General features: G+C 39.5%; 1 protein-coding gene across 5 annotated transcripts; it reads right to left on the reverse strand.

Annotated features, from left to right (window-relative positions):
• Positions 1-1,160: 1,160 nt before the first annotated feature.
• Positions 1,161-27,692, reverse strand: FEM1C (fem-1 homolog C). Of its 5 annotated transcripts, none has more exons than XM_042251970.2 (4): positions 27,554-27,692; positions 27,062-27,122; positions 25,961-26,693; positions 1,161-4,199 (listed from the first exon to the last, which is right to left on the reverse strand). In XM_042251970.2, the coding sequence occupies exons 3-4, from the start codon at positions 26,502-26,504 to the stop codon at positions 2,890-2,892; spliced, it is 1,854 nt and encodes a 617-aa protein (XP_042107904.1). In that variant the 5' UTR covers positions 26,505-26,693; positions 27,062-27,122; positions 27,554-27,692; the 3' UTR covers positions 1,161-2,889. The 5 variants fall into 5 exon arrangements, with proteins under 5 accessions (XP_042107904.1, XP_060274711.1, XP_027827254.2 ...); XM_060418728.1 differs by having other exon boundaries at positions 26,881-27,122; XM_027971453.3 differs by lacking the exon at positions 27,062-27,122.
• Between the last annotated feature and the right edge of the window lie 117 nt (positions 27,693-27,809).

The following is a 27,809-nucleotide window of genomic DNA, read 5'->3' on the forward strand; positions in this document are numbered from 1 at the left end:
AACAGTTTTCCCAAGTCACAGTAGATAGGGGTCTTGAAAATTTAAAGTTATCACTTTACAAATGAGCAGTCACTTAACTGCAAAATCATCCTGGGCACCAAATTACCTTTTGCTGATGTAGGCTTATGTCCCTGTCCAATTAACGGGAAGAAAAGGACTATTTGTAAAATCCATAATCCACTTGTCTTTATAAAGTAGATTGGTATATAATCTGAGTAAAATTACCATTTCTTTTACAGAAACAATCAAGAGCAGAACATCTAAAATTCATCAGGCCTTGACTGAGAACTTTTATGGAAACATAATCATATGCATTAGTGCCAATCAACATTCCCATGCTGCAGGGTACAGTAGAGAGCACAATTAGCTCGTTAAGTATTAAATTACTCATCTGTTGGTTTAAAAAATAACACAAATGTAAGTTTTTTAAAAATTCAGCCTCATAATTTTGAGAATTCTGACAAAGGCCTTAAACAGTGTCTGAGGTCACATTTATGAAACAACTTCCTTGAAAATAAAATGGATAATTTTGAGCTTTTAAACTGTATCCTAATTGAAATAATGCATTTCAGTTATCAAGACTGAAGAATAGTTCTAAGTTATCTATAGTCAGCAGTGGGAAAATGGTATGTAAAGAAATCCTTGTTTTATACTCAAGTTGCACAATTCAAATTCACCTATAAAGTAGTGTGAGATATGCCTTACTATAAGAGCATGTAAAGTCCTCCTACCCCATTCCCCAAAAAAGGACTATGAAGTCACTTAAACAACAATTACTCACCTTTCATCTGTAAATTATTGAGATTCACTAATGCAAATTTACTATACTTACAAAGTTTTCATTTTTTTAAAAAAAGTAGTTTATGCATATATAATTCTTATACCACAGGGTTAGAGGCAAATGACTTCAAAAATTGATGTCTGATATTTCTGGAATATTTCTCTAAATCACAAATTAGTCATAACATATGGTGGTAGTTCAAATATTTCATCAAATTTGCCCATGGTAAACAAGATATGCAAATCTCTTCATCAAAAGTTTGGAGAGTAACCATTTATATCCAAACCACTTTTTTCAATGGTGAAATTAAATGTTCAACCTAGTAAAATGAGTAAGGGTATCTTTTAAAAAATCAAACTTCAATTTTTTAACCAGAAAGTGAGTCTAAAGCTTTTTTATTTATAATTCATTACAAGTTTTTTACTGAGTAAAGATGAAATAAACCCAACATGACTGTTTGCAATGACAACTCTTAATACCACTACATCCACCCTCAGAATAAAATGTCAACACAAAAATCCAAGTGATCCAGCTCATTAAACTCACAGGTAAACTGAGTTTTTCTGAAACCAATAAGGAGCTTTTTATTCAGAACAACTTTATTAAGACATTGGCAAGGCAAATACGCCATCATAAATTTTATTCTGAGTAACAATAAAGTGCTGAATGATAATTACCTGAACTTTTTTAGTACTTTTCACTTATTTTTTCCTAAGTTTAAAAGAGCCCTTTCTGTGGCATTAGCAAAGCTGTTAAAAAACAAAACAACAACAACAAAAGAAAAAAAAAAAAAACGAAGGAAGGAAGCGAGGGGAAGAAAGGAAGAAAAAAAAAAGAAAGAGAAAAAAGTTAATTTTCAGTAAATGAACAGGAAGCACTGCAATCTTTTGTGTTTAATTATGGTGACAAATAATTGAGACCAAAGTAATCCATGCAAGTTATCTTCAAAGGTATACTTAAGCTTGAAGAAAGAAAGAACACTGTTACTGACCTTTGATACTATGGCAGTAAATGGCATACTAAAATTCCTTAATTATCCTAGATGCCTAGGTCTGGCTTGGCAAGCATCATGCCACTGACATGCTTCAGCTCTTTTAGTAACTAAAAGTGATTTGCAGTTCAATTATTGAATATTTCAATGTGACCCATTAAGCTGTGTGATAAACTCTGAGGTTAAATTTAAGCAAATTCTCTACATTTAATCACATCATCGGCACAAGCAGGACAATGCTGGCGTAGCATGAAAGGTGGGTTACTTTGTGAAGTCTTCCTTTTACTGCATGATATATTAAGATGACAGACCTAAATCTCAACTGGGTTAATGAGTTAGAATAGATTTGCTTCCCAAATTTAGCACACAATAATTTCAGTGGATTAGAAAAAGAAATCTCAGATGTAAAGAAGAAAACAACAAAAAAGCTCAAGCTCTGGTAGCTAACCTGTAGCTCTACAAATTGTCATGCTACAAGAGTACTTTCATAAGATGAACTTTGTAACATACTTAACAGTGTTTCAGAGTTGAAGCTGACCAACTGCTGCATAGAAATATGCTAACATACAACAGTCAAGTTGAAGCCCGTGCATAGAGAAGATAAAGCACTTATGGTAAACTGCAAATGGTAACAAGTCCATAAAGTTCGTACAACTTAACATGGGCCCATGACGGGAGAAAAACTGCTCAGTAGAAATGGTTAAGTTAAAAATAAAGTGGAAACAGGAGAGAAGTTTGGAGAAAAGAGGGAAGAAGCAGAAAAAAAGACCTTCAATTGTATAAAATTCACAAATCAGAAAAGTATAAAGACACCACTGAAAAATGGTTAGTTAACTCTGTCCCAAACACCCAACGCAAACAAAACCAGAATGGATAAGCCTTTGGCAGACAATTTTAGAAACTGAATATGACATTTCATTTCTCAGTAATTCACAAACAATATATTATATGGTATATTTATATTAAATACTGGGAAACCAATCCTGTAAATTTGATGCTTACAATGCTTTAGCCAATGAGAGCACAATGGGATCAAGCTAAATGAATGCTGGTGTTATCACAACAGTGCTCATTTATGAAACAACTGTTACCAATTCGTGCTTTAACAGTCAAAATATCATCTGTGAAGTGAAACGAAGGTCTCTAGCTTTTCTGGGATGTGCCCTTTATAGTATATTCTATGATTCACTATGACACGGGCAGCAAGACACTGCAACGTGGTATGGTTTATAGGCTGGATCAAATTCTTAGCTATTTCCTTCTCGTCCAGCAAATCACTAGCAGTTTGTTTGTGCAAGTTTGTGGCATCAAAATGTGCACCTGATTTAATAAGGAGATTCATGATGTCTGGATGGTTGTTCAGAGCAGCGATATGGAGGGGACTGTTGTCATCAGAGTCTCTGACGTTCACATCAGCACCACATTCTATCAGTATTGCAGTAACTTGCAGAGATGGAAATTTACAAACAGGGTACCGCCCTACACAGGTAGTATTCTTGTCCACAGCCAGATGAAGAGGGCTGAAGTTATTCTTTCCCCTTGGATGCAGCTTAAGAAACCTGTATATAGTCTGCTTTTTGAAATGGTCCTGCTCTAGAGTACAAGGAACTTTTTCTAATAAGCAAATCAAGTGCAAAATGATGGAAAGAGCCTTATTTAACTGTAATGGGTCAGCTGGACACTGAGTTTGTTTGATAGCTCGCTCTATTTCAAGGACACTTTTGCACAGTATGCCCATAAGATCATCAAAGGTGACAGTGGTGCCCAGCAGGCCTTTAGCCCTATCCTGCAGCATGAAAGAGAACAGTTCTGCAAAAGATAACAGGCTGCTGGCGGTCATTGGGCTGAGAGGGTCCAAATTGTTCTGCTGCATATCCAAAGCATACTTCCATAGGTTGATGCATCGTTTGAAATTTCCAGAGTCTGCATAGACAGCACCTCTATATCTAATGTAGTAAGAGGTGTCAGGATGAGAAGGACCGAGAATGCGTTCTCTAATTAACAGTGCCTGCATCCTCATCTCATCAGGATCAGCAATAAGACCTTCTAGCTCTTCTGCACTGTTCACCTCCTTGGCGTAATCGTAAGCCATTATTAGTGTCTGCGGCACTGGTTTGCTAATGATATTAGTCCTGTCACTGTACCTCATGTTCATTGCCTTTTTCCAGTACTTCAAAGCCCCAAGGAGGTCTCTTTTTTTGTCTACAAAGGTAGCTCCCAGGAGCTCCAGTGCATTGATCCGTTCTGTCTTGCTGGTCTGTGCATGGTGAGTCAGAAAATCCACAATGTTTGTGTGACCAGTCACACTTGCAGAGAGAAGGGGAGTCATTCCATAACCATCCTTTTCCATCTTGGCACAATACATAAGAAGCATCTTCATAATGTCCAAACTTCCAGACTCTGCACAATCATGCAATGCAGTATTACCTTAGAGAAGGAAAAAAGAAATAACATATTTTGAGGAACCAGGATACAATACATAAGTGTACTTTAAAATCTAAAGAAAAGAAGGCAGCTCCAAGCCACCCTCAATGAGACATACTTTAATTTGATTCCAAATAAGAAAAAAAGATCCCCAGCACCTAAAATTAATGTCTGACACACAGCAAGGGAAAAATAATATTGGTTAAGTTCTCTGAATAAATGAAATGACCAAATTAGGCATGAAAAGATATTCAAAGTCACTAAATGAAATTCAAAACTAGTCCATGGCCCTTTTGGTATTTTTTGATAATGTTTTCAAGTGCATATTCTACCACTAAAAACTGACGAAATTAACCAGCTGTACAGTGTTGCTGTCACATAACTTTCTGAGTCAGAGTCCACATTTATGAACAAGAAATCTAGTCTATAGGTATCTAAGACTCTTCAATTTGCTTCTAGGAGTGAGAGGTTATTTTTTCAGTATTTCCAGATTGCCAAGTGAACTTCAGCTTTAGTCAAAAATATTGGTAACAAAGTACTTTCTTCAAAAAACTCCCATAAGAAAAACAAATCCACTGAAATCTAAAAAACATGTGGGTGGTTGAATATGAACTTTAAAAGGAGACATCCGAAGTGTCCTTTCATAATGCATTACTTCCCACTGTAATTTAATTTTCTTAAACATTCTTTTTAGATGTACTAAATGTTCTAATACTATCCGCTTCTTCCCACACATGGCTTAAAACTGACAACAGGCACTGGCACACTAATAAAAAGCCCTGCATGGATGGAACATACTAAGACATAATAACTACTCAAGTTATTTTAGCTACCTACGTTTAATGATAAACATTCTACTTACGATCAAAACAGAAATTATCATGCAGACCTTTGGTATTCACATAGTGTTTACAGAAAACTTCAACAGTGAGTCACTTTAGGCATGTGTGTGGAAAAGAGCTACCCTAGCTGGCTGAGACAGCTATTCTTAGAAAGACCTGCTTGCAAGGATAGTCCTTGGCTGGCATCTGGAATGCTGCCTGGTAAACAGTTCTAAGATCTAAGTTTCCCTAAATGATAAGGGTGAATTCATGCGGACTACCTGCTTTCCTCCCGGGAGGCTCAGCAGAGGATGCCTACATAACCAGCACCCAATCAAAACTCGGGCACTGAGCCTCTAATCAATCAAATGGGATTCCCTGGGCAGGAACATTACACGCTTACATTTACGTTGCTAGGAGAAGACTGTACTCTGAATGACCTTTCACAAGAAGGACAGAGCATGAACAAGCCTGCACAAGAGTCCCCTGGACCCCACCTGTACCTTTCCTCTTATGATCCAGATCCATGTCCTTACTACATCACTGGAATAAATCTTAGCCATGAGTACGACTGCATGTTAACTCCAAACGTGGGGGTGGCCATGGGAACCCCAGGTGCAGGATATGTTCTAGAAAGTGGCTTAAATCTGAATCCTTCACATTACAAATCTACAACTAAAACTCAAAAAAGCACAGGTTATAATAGGACTTTAATCTCTTCACAAACGTACCCCGCTTATTTGTCTTCTGCATCTACAGGGACTACATTGACAACATCTGTGCATTTGTTCTGACTCAGCATCTCAGTGTCTGATAGAAGGTTTCTGCGATGTGTATAATAACCAAGCACTCAAGAGCCCGAACTTCTGACTACTCCTGTTTCTTTGCCCAAACCAGTTTCAGTTAAACATGACTACTACTAAGTATATTTTTGAAAACGCTCTTGAATTAAGGATCCATAATACTTCCTTTTTTTCTAAGAAATAGTGTAATAAAGAGAGGGCTTAGATGGCATTCTTCTCCATTCATAGTAATAAAATCAAGAATAAAAATGCAGCAAATACATGTATTTTGAATACACCATATGCTGAAGAAAATGGGTTTTGTTTTAAAGGACTAGGAGACTCACATCTAGTAACGGCAGCGGTAACAGTATCCCCTCTCACTAAGAACTAGAAAAGCTGAGAAGTGCATTTTAAAAAATCTGTTATGACAGTAGGTAAGAGCTCATATGGAGACAACATCCAGGAGAATAAAAAAAATTAGTTAAGGCCAGAATTTGGGGAAATTTCCCCCAATGACCTCTACTGACTATGGAAGAGACAGCTGAAAAACTGAGCAGAGCTTCTGATCTTGTAGGGCTAGAGGAGAAAACTAAAGTCCAGAGCCCATTAAGAAATCCCACTACACTTCAGGGTACAGCTCTGTGGGGCTGCTCTCTAGGAGTTAAGATGAAGCACAAATAAACCCATCATCACAGGAACTGAAATGGAAATTAAAATCATCTTGATATGGAATTAAAGTAATCCAGGACTGCTGGCATATGTAATCAAAAGCCAGAAGCAAATACAAATACTATTTAGATGAAGCAATTATCACACTAGGGTTCAAATTATTTATATACATATTCTTCATCTATAATGTTTGGTATCTAATCAAACATAATGGACAGAAGAGAAAATCAGGAGCCATAACACGAAAACCAAGAGAAATAAGAGCTAAGAGAAAAGCCCAGCACAGGACCTAGATAATACAGTTATCAAACACAAGACTTTGAAGTAATAATTATGCTTGGAATATTCAGAAGGATTTAAAGTTTTGAGAATTAGAAAACTGGAAACTAAAAAAAGAACAAAATGAACATTCTAGAACTGAAAAACTCAATGGGTGGCTTTAAAAGCAGACTACACACAGCTGAATAGGCAATCAGTGGACTAGAAAATAAGTCAGATGAAAATACACAGAAAGACGCATGAAAGTGAAAGGACGAAAAAGCAGGAGACTATAAGCGACAGAGGAATCGATGTCAGAAGGATTAACACACTTAAGGTCAGAATTCTAGAGGAAGAAGAAAGGCCAAGGCAAGGCAATATTTACAGAGATAAAGTCTGAGAATTTTCTGAAGTTGATCAACGATTAAGCCACAGTTTTAAAAAGTTTTACAAACAAGAAGGCTAGATAAAAAAGAAACTTACACCGAGGCACACTACAGCAAAAGTGCTGAATACCAAGGACAAAGAGAAAAATCTTAAAACAAAACAACAGGTAGAAATGACCAGCAAAAGAACAGGTAGACTGATAGCAAAGCTCTAATCAGGAACAAAAGAAGCCCTAAAGCAGTACAGGAAAATAAATGCCAACTCATTTGGGAGATATCTAAATAAATATTGACTTTAAACATTGTAACAGGGTTTGAGATGTGTATAGAAGAAAAATGCTTGATGGTAATAGCATACAAATAATGATGGTAATGAGTTAAAGTATTCTAAGATTTCTGCATTGCTTAGAAAAAGGTAAAATTAGTAATTTATGTTAGACTTTAATAAGTCAAAGTAGTACTATCTAGAAGAATCACTAAAATAATAGAGGGTATACATGCAGATAATTACTACACATCCTACAATACAGAAAAAAATTGAAAAAATGAAAACTAATCCAAATGACGATAGAAACAAAGACTACAAAATGGCCAGAAAAATAAAAATCAGTAAGGAGATTAAAACCCAAATACCTAAGTAGTTATATTAAATACAACAAACTAAATGTGCCACTAAAATACAAAAACTATCAGATTAAAAATACAAACACATAAAACTCAACTACATGCTGCTTACATGAGAAATACCTTAAATGTAAGAACAGGAAAAGGCTGTTGTAAAATAATGAAAAAATATATATATCTTAGGCAAAAACTAACCATAAGAAAGCTATCTGATAGTAAAATATGAGATTAAGTAGACTTTAAAACAAAATGCATGTTTAGAGATAAAGAAACATATTATAATATGAAATTCAAAACAACATAAAGATATAATTCTAAGCTTGTTTTCATCAAAAAACACAGCAAAATAAAGCAAAAATCAACAGAACTATAAAGAAAATCAGATAAATCCACTAATAATACATTTCAACACACCTTTCTCAGTATAGAAGACCAAAATCAGTAACGATACAGAAAATTAAATGAACACGATCAGTTCAGTTCAGTCGCTCAGTCGTATCTGACTCATTAAGACCCCATGAACTGCAGCACACCAGGCCTCCCTGTCCATCACCAACTCCCGGAGTTTATTCAAACTCATGTCCATTAAGTTGGTGATGCCATCTGTCATCCCCTTCTCCTCCCGCCTTCAATCTTTCCCAGCATCAGGGTCTTTTCAAATGAGTCAGTTCTTTGCATCAGGTAGCCAAAGTATTTTTAGGACCGATTTCCTTTAGGATGGACTTGGATCTCCTTGCAGTCCAAGGGACTCTCAAGACTCTTTTCCAACACCACAGGTCAAAAGCATCAATTCTTCAGCACTCAGCTTTCTTCACAGTCCAACTCTCACATCCATACATGACCACTGGAAAAACCATAGCTTTGCCTAGGTGGGCCTTTGTTGGCCCAGTAATGTCTCTGCTTTTTAATATGCTATCTAGGTTGGTCATAAGTTTTCTTCCAAGAAGCAAGCATCTTTTAATTTGATGGCTACAGTCACCATCTGCAGTGATTTCGGAGCCCCAAAAAAATAAAGTCTGACACTGTTTCCACTGTTTCCCCATCTATTATGCCATGAAGTGATGGGACCAGATGCCATGATCTTCGTTTTCTGAATGTTGAGCTTTAAACCAATTTTTTCACTCTCCTCTTTCACTTTCATCAAGAGGTTCTTTAGTTCTTCACTTTCTGCCATAAGGGTGGTGTCATCTGCATAGCTGAGGTTATTGTATTTCTCCCAGCAATCTTGATGCCAGCTTGTGCTTCATCCAATCCGGCATTTCTCATGATGTACTCTGCATATAAGTTAAATAAGCAGGGTGACAATATACAGCTGTTATGTACTCCTTTCCTGATTTGGAACCAGTCTGTTGTTCCATGTCCAATTCTAACTGTTGCTTCCTGACCTGCAGACATACAGATTTCTCAGGAGACAGGAAAGATGGCCTGGTATTCCCATCTCTTTAAGAATTTTCTACAATTTGTTGTGATCCACACAGTCAAAGGCTTTGGCATAGTCAATAAAGCAGAAATAGATGTTTTCTGGAACTCTCTTGCTTTTCGATGATTCAGCAGATGTTGGCAATTTGATCTCTGGTTCCTTTGCCTTTTCTAAATCCAGCTTGAACATCCGGAAGTTCATAGTTCACATACTGTTGAAGCCTGGCTTGGAGAATTTTGAGCATTACTTTGCAACTGTGTGAGATGAGTGCAATTGTGCGATAGTTTGAGCATTCTTTGGCATTGCCTTTCTTTGGGACTGGAATGAAAACCAACCCTTTCCAGTCCTGTGGCCACTGCTGAGTTTTCCCAATTTGCTGGCATATTGAGGGCAGCACTTTCACAGCATCATCTTTTAGGATTTGAAAGCTCAACTGGAATTCCATCACCTCCACTAGCTTTGTTCATAGTGATGCTTCCTAAGGCACACTTGACTTTGCATAATGAACACTATAGAGTTTCATTTCTTTTTGGAAAGGATACTTGGAGCACATATAAATATTGACTGCAGTCTAGGCCATAAAATGAGACTCACATAAATGTCTAGGGACTGAAACCACTGAATATGTTCTAAGTTCACAATACAAGTTATATTAAAAACAAATGGGACTTCCCTGGTGGTCCAGTGGTTAAGAATCCACCTGCCAATGCAGGGGGACACAGGTTCAACCCCTGGTCCAGGAAGATCCCACGAGCCACAAGGCAACTAAGCCTGTGCACCGCAGCTACTGAGCCTCTGCTTTAGAGCCTGGGAGCCGCAACAGAAGAAGCTGATGCAGTGAGAAGCCCCTGCCCTAGAGTAGCCCCAGGGGCACTAGAGTAGCCTTCCCATCACTCTATCCTACGTTACCTCTTCCAGCCCCACAAACAGTCCTGCTTACTTCCACCTCCGTGCCTCTTAATTTTCCTGCAATATACTCCTCCTTCTTTACTGTTTAACTTTTCTGCCATGTTTCAACAGATTTTAGCTGTTCAAAGAGGCTTTCTTGGTTATACTATATTATCATTTTGAGAATGTCTGGCGAATGAATGTTTCACTCATCCTGATAAGTACTCATATAATACCTCGTGTAAGACATTACATAACATGCTGCTGCTGTTGCTTAGACACTAAGTCGTGTTCAACTCTTTGTGACCCCATGGACTGTAGCCCCCCAGGCTCCTCTGTCCATGGGATCTTCCAGGCCAAGAATACTGCTGTGGGTTGACATTTCCTTCTCCAGAGGACCTTCCCAATCCAAGGATCAAGCCCACATCTCCTGCACTGGCAGGTGGATTCTTGACCACTGAGCCACTGGAGAAGCCCACACAATATGTGGTTGTTGTTGTATTAGTTGTTCAGTTGCGTTCGACTTTGCAACAATGTAGGTTTGTAGCCCGCCAGGCTCCTCTGTCTATGGAATTCTCCAGGCAAGAATACTGGAAAGGGTAGGCATTCCCTTCTCCAGGGGATCTTCCTGACCCGGGGATCGAACCCAAGTCTCCCATATTGAAAGCAGATTGTTTATTTTCTGGGCCACAAGGGAAGTAATATAATATGTTCTGGCCCCACAAATAGGTTTTCTGACCTAAATGGCTTAAAGTACACAGAGCCTGTATTTCCTTTAAATCCCAGATAGCAGTTAGCACAGTATCAAAGCTAAGGTAGATTCTTAAATTTTTAACACTAGATATCACAAAACATGATTTCAAACAAGGACAAAATAACTTTAAAAAGTAAAATCTTAGCAGGTGGATATAGTCTTTATTCTAACAAGTATACAACCACCATACTTTCATGCCCCTGCCCTAGAAGCCCTAAAAAAATCTTCAACTTATAGCCCAGTTCATTACTTAAAAGTTTAGACAACAGGTTAAAAAAAAAAAAATCCCACCAAAATCCAAAACAAAGGCCTAGTTTCATTGATTCATTTCTGGCTTCACTGGGTCTTCGTTGCTTTGCACGTGTGTTCTCTAGTTGCCACAAACAGGAGCCGCTCTTCACTGCAGCCTGCGGGCTTCCCCCAGCCGCTCACTGCGGAGGACCGGCTCCAGGGTATACGCAGGCGGGGCAGCTGCGGCACGCGGGCTCTGGAGCAGATTCAGAAGAGTGGTCCACAGGGTCAACTGCTCTGCCTGTGAAACCTTCCTGGACCAGGGACTGAACCCATGTCCCCCGCACTCGCAAGCAGATCCCTATCCAGTGTGCTACCAGGGAAGTCCGAAAAGTGTAATTTTAAAGCAACTATGTCATGTCTCCCAGTCTTTTTAAATAGTATATTTTTATAAAGTTATAATCAGAAAATAGACAACTGTTTCCTGCTTTTCACCTACATCTGAGTCATTCTGTCATGTTCCATGTACCTATAGTCTACATGAACTATACAGATACTATCAATTTACATAAACACTTTGCTGATGGACATTTGCACTGCTTTAGAATTTTCACTATAAGACTAATGCCTAAAAAACTGTAAGACTAATGCCTAAAAGACAGATAAGGGACCAGTGATTGCCAGAGGGTGGGCGCTGAGAGAATGCAAAAGGGCAATACAGGAGTTTTCCATTCCATCTGTATTGTAGCGGTGGTTAAATTACTGCTTATGTTCATCAAAACTTAGAGAACTATATACTAAAAAGGATGGATTTTATTGTACATGAAGTGTACTTCAATAAACAAATGACATAAAAATTAATCCCTACCTTAGAACCAGAAACGTGTGACAGCTTAAGAGACATCTTTAATTCATTTCCAAAGGAATCATAAAATCTTTCAAAACATTCTTATGATTCTTTATAATTCAAAAGAATTATAAATTCCTTCAAAAGAATGCTTTTACGGTATTCCTTCTAGCACTGGAATTAACTGTAATTATATTACCTCTATACCTAGGTATCATGGCATCTGGTCCCATCACTTCATGGGAAATAGATGGAGAAACAGTGGAAACAGTGTCAGACTTTTATTTTGGGGGCTCCAAAATCACTGCAGATGGTGACTGCAGCCATGAAATTAAAAGACACTTACCCCTTGGAAGGAAAGTTATGACCAACCTAGACAGCATATTGAAAAGCAGAGACATTACTTTGCCAACAAAGGTCCATCTAGTCAAGGATATGGTTTTTCCAGTGGTCATGTATAGATGTGAGAGTTGGACTGTGAAGAAAGCTGAGCGCCAAAGAATTGATGCTTTTGAACTGTGGTGTTGGAGAAGACTCTTGAGAGTCCCTTGGACTGCAAGGAGATCCAACCAGTCCATCCTAAAGGAAATCAGTCCTAGGTGTTCACTGGAAGAACTGATGCTAAAGATGAAACTCTAGTACTTTGGCCACCTCATGCGAAGAGTTGACTCATTGGAAAAGACCCTGATGCTGGGAGGGATTGGGGGCAGGAGGAGAAGGGGATGACGGAGGGTGAGATGGCTGGATGGCATCACCGACTTGATGGACGTGAGTTTGAGTGAACTCCGGGAGTTGGTGATGGACAGGGAGGCCTGGCGTGCTGCGATTCATGGGGTCGCAAAGAATCAGACACTGAGTGACTGAACTGAACTAATACCTGGGTATCCAGAACATTTCCCCATGTCTGTTCACAAACTTTATTTTCTTTCAGGACATGTATATTTATGTTCCCATTTCTGGGGTAAGTCTGAGTTTCAACATATAAGTACTTTATAAAATGATATATGTATATAATAGTCTGTTATATTTACTGCATATATTTTCCTTTGTTCTTTCATTCAAGAATTAGATACACTATGAATGCAAGGTCCTGTGGAAAAAATATAACAAGCTGAACTTAAAAATCAAGTTACCGTGGCCTTGTGAGTAGTCTGTGCTAAACGATACATGCCAAAGATCAGTAAGATCACATCTAACTCTTGCTAGGTAACTTCACTGATTTAAATGCATAATATTATTTGCCAGGTACTACTGAAGATTCAACTCAGGCATTTTCCCTGGGTTACATGCTTCTTAGAATCCACCTATCAATGCAGGGGACATGGGTTGGATCCTTGGTCTGCAAACTAAGATCCCTCATGACACGCCGCAGGGCAACTAAGCCCATGAGCCACAACTACCGAGCCCATGTGCCACAACTAGGGAGGAGCCTCCACCTGCCACAGTCAGAGAAAGTTCGTGGGCAGCAATGAGACCCAGCACAGCCAAAAGTTAATTAGTTAAAAATACCTATCTCCTCTAAAAAGTGAAATAAAGGGTATTTAGCATTGAAATTTAATGAATTTACCTTCAGCTAAAGAAAAAAGATTAAGAGTAGGTGACCCTTGAATAACTCGGGGATTAGGGACACCGACACTATGCAGTGGAAAATTCAAGTGTAGACAACTTACAGTCAGCCCTTAGTATCCATGGTTCCTTATCCTCAGACAGTGTATATTATAGTTATTATTGAAAATAATTCATATATAGATGGGCCCCTGCAGCTCGAACCCATGTTGTTCAAGGGTCACCAGTACCTTATTATACAATTCTCAATGCCTGATTAAGAAAAGACAAATTTCTGAAAAAAAAAAAAAAATTTCTGGTACTGAATTCATAATGGCAAATTTTTTATGATTTCTCAAAAGATGTGTCTATTATATGGACATTTCTATAAAATCAAACTGATGATACATAAAGTGTTAGAAGTTATTTCCAAAGAAAGTTAAAATAGTAATCATCCAAATACACTAGCTTTCAAGTATATAATAACACAGAAACAGTGCTTTAAAATCATGAAGGAAGAAAACACAACCATGTTCACTGGGCTACTACAGAAATGGTATGGACCTAAAAGAAGCAGAAGATATTAAGAAGAGATGGCAAGAATACACAGAAGAACTGTACAAAAAGATCTTCACAACCCAGATAATCACGATGGTGTGATCACTCATCTAGAGCCAGACATCCTGGAATGTGAAGTCAAGTGGGCCTTAGAAAGTATCACTACGAACAAAGCTGGTGGAGGTGATGGAATTCCAGTAGAGCTGTTTCAAATCTTGAAAGATGATGCTGTGAAAGTGCTGCACTCAATATGCCAGCATATTTGGAAAACTCAGCAGTGGTCACAGGACTGGAAAAGCTCAGTTTTCCTTCCAATTCCAAAGAAAGGCAATGAAAAGAATGCTCAAACTACCGCACAATTACACTCATTCCACATGCTAGTAAAGTAATGCTCAAAATTCTCCAAGCCAGGCTTCAGCAACACATGAACTGTGAACTTCCGGATGTTCAAGCTGGTTTTGGAAAAGGCAGAGGAACCAGAGATCAAATTGCCAACATCCACTGGATCATGGAAAAAGCAAGAGAGTTCCAGAAAAACATCTAATTCTGCTTTATTGACTATGCCAAAAATCTTTGACTGTGTGGATCACAATAAACTGTGGAAAATTCTGAGAGAGATGGGAATACCAGACCACCTGACCTACCTCTTGAGAAATCTGTATGCAGGTCAGGAAGCCACAGTTAGAACTGGACATGGAACAACAGACTGGTTCCAAATAGGAAAAGGAGTATGTCAAGGCTGTATACTGTCACCCTGTTTATTTCACTTACATGCAGAGTACATAATGAAAAACGCTGGGCTGGAAGAAGCACAAGCTGGAATCAAGATTGCCTGGCTGGAATCAAGATTGCCGGGAGAAATATCAATAACCTCAGATATGCAGATGACACCACCCTTATGGCAGAAAGTGAAGAGAAACTAAAAAGCCTCTTGATGAAAGTGAAAGAGGAGAATGAAAAAGTTGGCTTAAAGCTCAACATTCAGAAAATGAAGATCATGGCATCAGGTCCCATCACTTCATGGGAAATAGATGGGGAAACAGTGGAAACAGTGTCAGACTTTATTTTGGGAGGCTCCAAAATCACTGCAGATGGTGACTGCAGACATGAAATTCAAAGACGCTTACTCCTTGGAAGAAAAGTTATGACCAACCTAGATAGTATATTCAAAAGCACAGACATTACTTTGCTGACTAACGTCCATCTAGTCAAGGCTATGGTTTTTCCAGTAGTCATGTATGGATGTGAGAGTTGGATTGTGAAGAAGGCTGAGCGATGAAGAATTGACGCTTTTGAACTGTGATGTTGGAGAAGACTCTTGAGAGTCCCTTGGACTGCAAGGAGATCCAACCAGTCCATCCTGAAGGAGATCAGCCCTGGGTGTTCTTTGGAAGGAATGATGCTAAAGCTGAAACTCCAGTACTTTGGCCACCTCATGCGAAGAGTTAGTTGACTCATTGGAAAAGACTCTGATGCTGGGAGGGATTGGGGGCAGGAGGAGAAGGGGACGACAGAGGATGAGATGGCTGGATGGCATCACTGACTCGATGGACGTGAGTCTGAGTGAACTCCGGGAGTTGATGATGGACAGGGAGGCCTGGCGTGCTGCGATTCATGGGGTCGCAAAGAGTCGGACACGACTGAGTGACTGAACTGAACTGAACTATGGGAAGGAGACTGTGGGAAGTGCTCACACATTAAAGTATGATGGTATTCGTCAAGAAGACTCGTGTGAAGTGCCAATCCTAAATGCTGATAACTTTAAAGAGACTCGTAATTTTTGATAGCAGGCTCAAAAGAGACAGGAATTTATGCTCAGTTGTGAAAAGTACCTAACGGTGGAGTCAAGATTTTTCTAAAATTAATAATCCAAAAACATACTAGTATTCTGAGTAAGGATTAGTCTGGGCCCGAAGAGTTCCCTTGCTCCAAACCAGATGTTCAGGGATTGATTAAACAATAAATAAGTGATTGTCACCAACCACTTAAATTATACAAGAACTTCAATACAGCATTATAAATATCTCAATTTGGGTAAAACTACTTAAGATTCACTAGGATCAAGTTTTCAAAGTACTCCCAAGTAACAAACAGAATTTATCTTTTTAGTGAAATGAAAAAGTCTTCATAAAAGCTATAAAATATTTAACAAGTGCAAAATGTCCATTATAATTTAAACTGCTTTTTCTAACAATATCAATTTAACAGATTCCGCTTTTCTTAAAAGTCTTCACAGGGTTCAAACTTTGTGCATGTTTTTCGTGTAAGTCAAATAATGTTGTGCTTCTCAAACTTTAAAGTGAAAAACTCCAGAGATCACAGCAAAATACAGATTCTGATGCAGGTGAGCCAAGATGGGGCCAAGTGATGACTATACTCCTGGTCTTCGCTACTTCAAGCAGAAAGGAAACCGAAAAAGAATATTCATTTTCTTGTTTGCTACATAGATATTTGCCATATAGCTAACATGTCCAGTAACTATATCAAGTGTTAAGCATAGAAGTTTAAAACAGATCTGTTTTATATCATACAGAAATGAAAATTCTCCATTCCTCTTTATTCTAAATTTAAATTTTATATGCCACAGCAATAGGGTGGGTCTACTATAGTTTGATCCACAGAAAGTTTTTATCCATGTAGTAAAAGGTATCAGTAAACCCTGCAGACTATTTTAGACTATTTTTAGCAATTTTCTTAAGTCAAATTGAAGTGATCCAAAGTCAGATTTTAAAAAAAATTAATTTGTAAAAGAAAATCCAAATTGCTCTAGACAATACCATCAAAAGAGTGAAAATCCACAGACAGGAGAAAGTATTTGTAAATCATATATCTGGTAAAGACTTGTACTCAGAATATATAAATTACTCTTCAGTTGCTCAGTCGTCTTCCACTCTTTGCAACCTCAGGGACTGCAGCATGCCAGGCTTCCCTGTCCACCACCAACTCCCTGAGCTTATTCAAATTCATGTCATGAAGTTGGTGATGCCAACTCCAATTGATGATGCCAACTCATGTCCATCGAGTTGGTGATGTTACAACTCCAACAAGAGTTGTAAATTACTCTTACAACTCAGTAATAAAAAGGTAAGTTACCCAATTTTAAAACATGCAAATGATAAGAAGACATTTCTCTAAAGAAGATATATACAAATGACCAATAAGCACATGAGAAGATACTCAACATCATTAACCACTGGAGAAAAAGAAATCAAAACCACAATGAGACACCATTTCACAGCCACTAAAAAAACTATGTTTAAAAAGAAGGGGGACTTCCCTGGTGGTCCAGTGGTTAAGAATCTGCCTGCCAATGCAGGGGACATGGGTTCAATCCCTGCTTCAGGAAGATTTCACATGCAGCAGAGCAACAGATCTCATGAGCTGCAACTACTGAAGCCCGTGCACCCTAGAGCCTGAGCTCCGCAACGAGAGGAGCTGCTGCGATGAGAAGGCCTCGCACTGTAACTAGAGTAGCTCCTACCTGCCAAGACGAAAGCAGGCTCGTGGGCAACAACAAAGGCCCAGTGCAACCAAAAATAAATAAAGACTTATCATTTTAAAAAAGGGTCATAACATGTTTGTAAAGGTGTGGAAAAATTAGATCCCTTCTTCAATGTTGATAGGAATGCAGCGACTTTGAAAGACCCAGTTTGGCAGTTTCTTAAAAATATAGTTACCATATGACCCCAAAATTCTATTCCTACATATATGCCTGAGGGAAATGAAAAATATACATCCACAGAAGAATTCGGGCGCAAATATTCATGGCAGCATTACTGATAATAGCAAACAAGTGGAAACAACCCAAACGCCCATTAAGTGATGGAAGGATGAAGGCCGCGCATGTGCAGAACGGGCTTCTCAGCAAGAAGAAGCGCTGACGCTGCAAAACGGACGTCTCGAAAACACTACGCTAAGTGAAAGCTGCAAAAGACTACACAGTATGATTCCACTTATCAGAGATGTGCAGAGCAGACAAATTTACAAAGACAGAAGTATCAGCGGTTGCCTAAGACAGAGGATGAGATGGCTGGATGGCATCACTGACTCGACGGACGTGAGTCTGAGTGAACTCGAAGACGAGTGCACCCGGGGGTGAAGATGGAGTGAAGGGCAGAATGGGAGCGATTATTAATGGGTAAGGGGTCTTGGGGGGAGGGGGGATGAGAAACTAATTGTGATGGTTGCACAAATCTATGACCGTCCTAAAAATGAGTGATTGTGCACCCTTTAAATGGGTGAACGGTATGTGAGTTATGTGTCAAAGCTGTTTTAAAACCAAAGTGTGTTTTTAGTAAAGTATATGTTTCGACTGATAAAAGCAGCAATTAAAAGCTCTTTTATTGTAATAGATTCCTCTGGAAATGCACAAAAACAGTTCTCATCCTTCCTCTTTAGCCTACTGTGCTTGGCATCCATTTTTCAACCCTGCAGCTGGGGCTAAGCTGAATCTTTAAGAGAGGTCTACTGATGAAGACTGGGAGGGAGGTGTGCAGTTCAACTGCACAAAAATACTGACTTCAAGCGTTTTATTCCTGTATTTGTTCCTGGTATTAGCTATTTATACCAATAGCTAATTGGTAAGGAGACATGAATTTGATCCCTGGTTTGGGAAAATTCCCTGGAGAAGAAAATGGCAACCCACTTCAGTATTCTTGCCTGGGAAATTCCATGGACAGAGGAGCCTGGCGGGCTACATTTCATGGGGTCACAAAAGAATCAGATATGACTTAGCAACTAATCAACAACAGCAACATGTGTTAAGGGAGAGGTGGGAAGGGGTAGAGAGGAACCCTTTAGGATATTAAAGGAGCACAGCTCCCAGCCTCATCTCCAGGGACAGAGGAACACAATGGATAGCCTACTACTGCACTCAACACCATCTACAGCTTAGCTTCGCCACTGGGATGCCTCGTCTCCCTGAGGACACAGAGGAAGTGTGCCAGGGGATTCGGGAAGGAAAGAAATGAATAAGAAACAGCTTGGGAGTAACCTGGTCTGTGACTGAAATGTTACTGAACTTGGGATTTCCCTGGTGGTCCGGCGGTTAAGACTCCTTGGGTATAATCCTTGGTCGGGGAACTAAGATCTCACATGCCGTGTGGTGTGGCCAAAAAAAAAATTAACAAATTCAACTATTAAATATTATTATTAAATCAAAATAAATGCAGAATGTTACAAGTAGAAAATTTTAAATCCCTCTCTTTTACTCTTCTCTGCTAGTAGGTATATTTTGAGGTAACGAAGAGCTAAGCTAGAGTTCTCAAAGAGAAAGAGAATTTCAGCTTTCAACACTCTTAAGTCCTGAGTGGAGTAGAGTGAAAGTCGCTTAGTCATGTCCGACTCCTTGGGACCCCATGGACTATACAGTCCATGGAATTCTCCAGGCCAGAATAGTGGACTGGGTAGCCTATCCCTTCTCCAGGGGATCTTTCCAACCCAGGAATCAAACTGGGGTCTCCGGCATTGCAGGCAGATTCTTTACCAACTGATCCATCAGGATTTAAGTCCTGAAGTGTACAAATAACCTATTTACATGGCAAGTTATTATCTTTGTCCATTACCTTATTTCCAACCATTCTTAATTTACAGTAGAGATTTTCTTTTATGCATTCTTTTTGGATTTACAGTGGGTAACCAAAAAAAAAAAAAAAAAGGATCTTTAAAAAAAAATCATCTTGATTGAAATACATCTATACATAAAACTGCCTATACTGTGGGAGAGAAAGAATGCCTGGGGTTTGCTTTAAACTACTGTAGATAACAAAATAAGTGGATGAAGGAAATGTATTTTTTAACGTACACTGGCAAATGTGGATAAATGTTGAAGCAAGATGGTAAGTACACAGCAGTTTAAAGTATTCTTCTACTTTCTCCACTTGCACCTAAGTTAGAAAATGTCCATAATAAACAGGCAAATAAACTGCCTGAACTAGCTCTCTCTCAAATCCTTTTAAAGCTATTAAGGCTGGTGCGAAAATAACTGCAGTCGAACTTTGCCACTGGATACTGGAATCCATTCTTAAATAAATGTGGTTATGTTATACATCATTTTAATGTGCATTTCTCACTTAATGTTTTTTGCTAATGACTTACTGTGAAGTTGCTCAGTCATGTCCGATTCTTTGCAACCCCACGGACTGTAGCCTGCCAGGCTCCTCCATCCATGGGATTTTCCAGCCAAGAATACTGGAGTGGGTTGCCATATCCTTCTCCAGAGGATCTTCCCCACCCAGGGATCGAACCTGGGTATCTCGCTTTGTAGGCAGACGCTTTTACCATCTGAGCCACCAGGGAAGCATTTTAGAGTTAGGGAAGTGATGTTAGAGAAAAAGCAATTTCAAGAAATCTTATTTGAGTTCAATATGGGTCATAAAGCCATGGAGACAACTCACAACATCCAACACTGCATTTGGCCCAGGAACTGCTACTGAATGTACAGTGCAGTGGTGGTTCAAGAAATTTTGCAAAGGAGATGAGAGCCTTGAGGATGAGGAGCGTAGTGGCTGGCCACTGGAAGTTGACAATGACCAACTGAGAGGATCATCAAAGCTAATCCTCTTAAAACTACACAAGAAGTTACCGAAGTCAGTGTTGGCCCTTTTATGGTCTATTCGGCATTAGAAGCAAATTGGAAAGATGAAAAAGCTCGATAAGTAGATACCTTATGAGCTGACCAAAAATCACAAACGCTGTATTTTAAAGTGTCGTCTTCTCTTACTCTACACAACAACAATGAACCATTTCTCGACTGGACTGTGACATGCAGTGAAAAGTGGATATTGTAAGAAACTAGTGACGGCCAGACTCGTGGCTAGACCAAGAAGCTCCAAAGCACTTCCCAAATCCAAACTTGCACCCAAAAGAGTCAAGGTCACTGTTTGCTGGCTTGCTGCCTGTCTGATCCGTACAGCTTTTTGAATCCTGGCGACACCGTTAGATCTGAGAGGTATGCTCAGCAAGTCAAGGAGATGCACAGAAAACTGTGATGCCTGCAGCTGGCACTGGTCAACAGAATGGGCCCAATTCCTCTCCACAGCAACGCCCAACACACGTCACACAACCGTGCTTCAAGAGTTGAACAAACTGGGCTACGAAGTTTTGCCTCATCTGCCATATTCACCTGACCTCTCACCAACTGACTACCATGTCTTCAAGCATCTCCACAACTTTTTTCAGGAAAAATGCTTCCACAACAAGCAGGAGGCAGAAAGTACTTTCCAAGAGTTCACTGAATCCTGAAGCACAATTTTATGCTACAGGAATAAAAAAACTCGTTGGCAAACATGTGTTGACTGTAATGGTTCCTATTTTGATTAATAACGATGTGCTTGAGCCTAGTTATAATGATTTAAAATTTATGGTCTGAAGCCAAAGTTACTTTTTCACCAACCTAGTGTCTATACTTACGAGCCTACGTGAGTTTGTTTTCTGAACTGCTCTAGAGCTCCACCTGTACCACTTATTTTTCACAATCACCATCCCAATGTCTTCATGTATGTATTTCTGTACTAAAATGACTAGAAGACACAGTCCTTGCCATCAAAGAGCTCATACTCTTTCCTCTCTTAAATGCAACACATTCATTCAACAAGCTTACTGACCAAATGTCCATTGTGGTCGGGATTTCTCTAACACATGCATACAAACATCAGGTCTCTAACCTCAAAGAGCTCACAATGTAACAGAATTAGAATGTTGTAGGATAGGGTTCTCTTAAAAAAAAAAAAAACTCAGTCATTCCTTACTGAACACATCCACCGGCTTACCACTGCATAAAGAATAAAATCCAAGTCCTTTACCAGGAAATCAATGTCCTGTAAAATTTAGCCCTGAGTGCCCACTGGTCAAAATATGCCTACTTTCCCATTTCTGTACCCTCCAAGCATATTTCTCAATGTGCCTTTCCTGACGTCATTCCTTAAGGCTTAAAAACTGTATCAGACCCCTTCTGCAGATCTGAACTCAGCAATCCTTTTAAAGCCCAGTTAACTTCTCCATGAAGCCTTTCCAGCTACTCTTCCAAAATTCTATAGAATGAATTTATACTATTCTTTTAACAGTGAACACATGTGATGTGCTCTATCTTTTCAAAGCCTCCACAACATCTTGACACAATACCTTGCCAACAGAAAATGTACAGGAATTATCTGATTACCAATTTGTTTAACTATCCTGGATAATTAAAAGTGATCGACCCATGCCTAAGGATAGTGTGTCCTCTGGGGCCAGTCTCCCCAATTCCAACTCAGAGCCATTCTATAGGTCTCTAGCACTCAATCACTTTCAGCTGCTCAATTTCCAGCTGAATTAAGGACTTAAGCTTTTCATAGATCTGCAAAGTCCTACTCTAAGCCTTTTGTTTGTTTCTGGCATTTGAAAACAAAAAAATCATCAAGAACAGAACAAAAAAACAAAAACAAAAAACTCAAATAAAAAAGGACCAATTAAAGTCAAAAAGTCAAAAATGACTATAACTATGAAATACTGAGATAAATGTGGATGGCTGTAAGATGGGCTTGTCTAATCACTTCTCATTTAGGGACTCTGTTTAAATAGCAACCAACTTTCCTGTCTCAAAAATCAACTGCTATGTTAAATGGAGAAGCACATAAAATATCTGTTTTTCTCCTCTTTCTAAATGCCATGGGAACCCACTGCCCCCTCAGATGATTAGTTAGTTGGGGATCAAGTATTTCCAAAAATCTAAGACAAGAAAACACTACTGCTGCACTTACCATATTGTGGTTTAAGTATCTGCTTATGAACTGTCTCTCCAATCAAACCATGAGCTCCTCAAGAGCAGGGAATCAAGGACTGAATCTTGTCTTACTCATCTTGTAAGCTGGTGGTTTCGCTAAGTCATGTCCAACTCTTGTGACCCCACGGACTGTAGCCCACCAGGCTCCTCTGTCCATGGGATTTTTCAGGTAAGAATACTGGAGTGTGTTGTCATTTCCTTCCTAACAGCCTGGCACACTCAAGGAATTCAATAAATACTCTCAATTAATGAATGAATTTCACCTTTAGGTTAAAACATGTTCAAAATGCCAACAGCCTGTTAAAAAGTAATGGAAAGAGGTTAACTAATATATTCAAATGCCAACTGCCTGTTAAAAAGTAATGGAAGGTAGAAGTCACATGAATTTTACATTTTAGCAGACCAAGCATAATCTACTGGCATTTTCTTTCTTCAGAACCATTTCCAACAGCTGACATAGAAAATAAAATTTCCTAAGAAATTATTCCATTTTACCCCTAGTCTTATCAGTTTTTCCCATTTTTTGGATGAGGATAAAAAATGTGGGGGGAAAAAATCCTTTCTTGATGCTCTACCAGATCCTTCTGCAGTGCTCCTGCCTCAGTTTCAACTGGTTCCTGTTTTTCTATTACCCCAAACCCAGAAAATTAAAAAATGAAAAAATCTGAATAGTAGATGAGAGAGTAATTATCAAAGAATGGAAGCTTCAGGATCAGAGTGGGGGAGGTACAAATGTACTTTAATCTGCTCCCAACAGTCATTAAATAAGACTCACTGTCAAATTTAAAGGCACCATACAAAAATTCAAATACTGCACACAGTGATATATTATATATACGTATAATAATACATATGTTTGTTTGTATATATATGTATATAAAATTGAAGCTACATAAAACAATTTTTGGTATTAAAAAATTACATGTACCTTTAAAAAAAGTATATTAAAAAAAAACAACTCTAGAATTAGCCAAGAGACAGCATATACATCCTCAAGTACAAAACTGTATGACGATTGTGTTAACAGTTTTCTTAAATACCAAAGGTAATCAAGTTAAATACTGTACAGTTTACTAAGGAAAAATGCTCATTAAAATATGGGCTATTTACAGTACAGTTCTCCCAAATATTATACCTTTAGAAGCATAAAAAATTTCGAAAAAACAGAAGGGAAATAGTACCAGTACTCATCCCTCCAATGACATGAGTTTAAAACATGCTCCAAATTGATTTAAATACATGAGTTTACCAACAGTCTGTACATCATTAGGTTGATGAATAAAAAGCTGAAACAAACTAAAAATTCAACAAGCCTAACATGCAGCCATTTCTTTTAACCCTTTCTATTCTAGGTATGACTTCAAAGCATTCCCAATACTAACATGGCCAATTAAGCAGTAATTTGTTCTTTCAAAACAATCATTCTTTAAAAGAATGGTGACTGTTTCAGGAAAAAAAAAGTCATGCTGTCCTTTGACTCAATACCTACCTCAAAGATAATCAGAAACAATGAATCTACAAGAATGTTTACAGAAACATTTCTTATAGTGAGAAGCCAGAAGCAAAGCAATGTAAAACTTCATTAGCAGAAGAGTAAGCAGCTACTGAAATTAAACAGCTATAATTAATGCCATTAAGGATAACATTTATTAAGCTAAAACATAGGTACAGAAGAGCATATAAAATAAAATTGTATACATATATCTAAATGCAAAATTCAGTATCTTTAGGAGGATTATCTCTAAGTGCTGGAATTTTATGAGATTTTTATATTTGGTTGGGAAAAAATTTATTTAAAAAATCACAATGAGACTGCATCATTTTTGTGACAAATCTTTTTTTAAAAGATTATACTAACTTCAGTAAATATATCCAGTAACTTTGTAGAGACCAGTAATTTTAAGGTTTAGCTGCTCTGAGAGGCAGTCACTAACACAATGACAAATAAGCATTCACTTTAATTCAGCAAATCCACTTATAGGTATTTACAATAGAGCTGTCTTCACAGAAGTGTGCAAAGACACACATTTGTTCAAGAACATTCATAGCAGCACTGTTTATTCTGGATGTGACCTAACTGCCTATCAACAGGGACTAGATAAATTATGCACACACATACAATGAAATACTGTGTAGCCATGAAACAGAATGAGGCAGTTATGTGTGTTGGAGTTGAATGATATCCAAGATAAATTAAAAAAAGAAAAGAACAGTATATATCAAGTAACAAAGAAGGAAGAGGGAGAGATATACAGACAAATATACTTTTATTTGCATAGACTATCTTGAGGACACACCAAACACTGTAAATAGTGGTTGGAGATCTAGAAATGAGAGGTAGTAAGACTGATTTTTCAGAGCAAACACTATAAACCAATTTGTATTGTATGATTCTTTTTTATCATGTATGTATGCTCCTTTAAATTTTATAGTTTTTTAATATTAGACAGTGAAACTTTCCTTTCTATAAACAAACATATGCAAGGAAAATAACATTAAGCATCAATATTATACTAGCATAGCAGTTGTTTTTAACAGTTAAAAAAATATCCTAAAAAAGTATATACAACCATAAACTTGAGCTCCTCTTTTGGACAAAGATATTTATACGGTTGCCAGTCAACAAATCCACATCTGCTTAACCTAGTCCTTGTTTTGCTCTCAGCACTGAAGCAGTTTAAAAAAATCTGCCTTCCCTCTTGCTATTATTTAATAAAAGGATTTTCTACTGGCCACACAATAAGTAAGGAATAAGGAAACAGATTTTCTTCTTTTCAGTGATATTAATCCTTCCAAGTCAGTATGGCCTGGTCTTCCCTGATGGAATAACAAATGAAATGCCTACCTAAAATAAACAGAAGGATGACTCACTAAATATAGTAGTTTCTACTCCAAGGGTGTTCTAAAAAAATAAAACCTAGAATAATGTATCACATCAAAGTATATTCTGAAGTACACACAAGTCTAATCGTTCAGATCAACTGCCACTAACATGCTCTAAACTTTGGGGAACCCACTTTCCAAGAACTGGAAGTCACTTCAAATAAAAAGAGAAAATGCTGCTTAACACAGTGATAGAGGTCTTTTTTAGGAAGGGACACCTAATCAAAACAGGCCTGTCAATGTTGGCTTACTTAACACCACTGCTTAAAATTATGCCTCACACTTCCTGAAAATAAGTGGCAAACACTTAAAAAAATGAAGAAGATGAACTCACCTTTAACACTTTTCCTATTGACATCTGCCCCCTTTTCAAGTAAATACTGAGCAATCTCTTTGTGTCCTTTGTAACATGAGATCATCAGGCACGTATGCCCATGGCGGTTTGACACTTCCAAATCAGCTTTGTGTTCTACCAGGTACTTGACTATTTCCAAATGGCCATCGAAACAGGCAGCTCGAAGGGGCGTGGAATTGGTTAAAGTCGTGTTGTTGACAGACGCTCCGTGATTTAACAAAGACTGAACCACCTTCAGATGTCCTGCTGCAGAAGCGGCCCACAAAGGCGGAGCCCCCTCAATGGTTTCCCCATCAAAATTGACAGAGCCCCCTACTTCTATGGAGGCACTGCACTGCTCTAGGAGGAATTCCACCATGTCAAGATGCCCATACCTGGCGGCCATCAAGAGTGGCGTGGCCCCATTTGTTTTTTCAGAGATCAAGGAGGAAACCTCCTCTTTGGATTTGCTTGCCAACAGTTTGGTGAGAAGCCGGAGCTTGCCATCTCGAGCTGCGTTAAATACTGCTGTCTTCAGATCCATTTATGTCCAGTCGAGAGGCTGTGCCTTATTTATCCTTCGAAGCAAAGCTCCAGCTTAACTCTATCGACCCAGGCAAGAGTTAGAGGAACCAAAGTTCAGTGTTAATCACTGCACCCCAGAACGGATATAAAACCACGGAGAGTATGTTCTGTCTACTGACTTCCAACATCTGACAGCCCGAGCACCAAACTAGAAAAAAAAAAAAAGGTAGCAGTTTTGAATTTTCCACAGGTAAAGGCGGAAACACTAGGTTTTCTTAATTTCTACTTCTGGGGAAGAGAACCATACTTTAGGGACTACTCCGCACCCCCCCCCACCCCGCCCCCGGCCCCGAAAAAGGTGGGAAAGGAGAATACAAAAAGATATACACAGAGACCAAATGTTTTCGTGGGAGGCAGTCTCTTCTCTATATACGGTAAATTTGACACGACAGGCAACCGGTTTTCTCGCCTCCTAAGCAGCCAAGCTTTGTTCTAGTTTTTGCTCTGCACACGCCCAGGGAGAGTACAACCGACAGAGGCAGGAGGCGCGGGTGCAGAAATGTTTCCCTTTCTCACATCTGCAGAGGAGAGCGGGCCAAGGGCGCGAGGCTGGAAGGCCCTGTCGTCGCCTGGATGGCTTTCCAGAAGGAACAAAAAAAACGTCGGACTCAACAAACTGCGGCCAGCTAACGCCGAAACCCTCACCCGAAAGGTTCTCTTCCCTTTAAAACTACTCGAGACTCAGGAAATCCGGCTGCCTTTTAGCTAACTTCATCCGCCCCGTTTTGATCCTCCCCGCCAAGGGATCCGTAAGTTCCCCAAACCACGATCGCCCCTACATAGCCTTCACCTGTACCATTTCCAGATGCAGGCAGACTCCCCCCACCCCTCAAGCTCCTCGACCGGCCGCGACCCGCTCCCGGCGGCCCGCCCAGCCCGTGGCCTCCAGCCCGCTTCCCGCATTCCGCGGCTGGGGGCGCCCTCCTTCCCCTTCCCGCCCAGGCCTCCCCTCAGGCCCCTCAGGCCGCAGCCTGGGCGCCGCCGGGCCGCCGCCGCCGCCGCCCCTACCTGCCGGGGGCCAGTCCTCCCCGCCGCCGCCCGCCGTCCCTTCAAAGTGAAACCGTTGTCCGCGCCGCCGCCCGGGCCGCCCCGCTCCGCCTGCGGCCGCCCCGCTCCGCCATGCCCCGCGCCCCACAGGAATGAATCCGGCCGCGCCGCTCGCCCCGCCCCCCCACGCCGAGCCGCCTCCCGCCCTCCCAGGCTGCGCGGGCGGCAGCGGCTGCAGCGGCTGCCGCGGCGCGGATGGTGTAATGGGGCTGAGGGC

Source organism: Ovis aries, chromosome 7, assembly GCF_016772045.2.
Source record: "Ovis aries strain OAR_USU_Benz2616 breed Rambouillet chromosome 7, ARS-UI_Ramb_v3.0, whole genome shotgun sequence".
In the NCBI taxonomy this organism is placed as follows: domain Eukaryota; kingdom Metazoa; phylum Chordata; class Mammalia; order Artiodactyla; family Bovidae; genus Ovis; species Ovis aries.

What these genes read in the sequence shown, in the direction of transcription:
- FEM1C (XM_027971453.3), bottom strand. Translation starts at nt 26,504, where the DNA reads ATGGATCTGAAGACAGCAGTATTTAACGCAGCTCGAGATGGCAAGCTC. An exon ending in CAATAGGAAAAGTGTTAAAG is followed by an intron (nt 4,200 to 25,960) that starts GTGAGTTCATCT and finishes TCCTTCTCTAAG; the next exon opens with GTAATACTGCATTGCATGAT.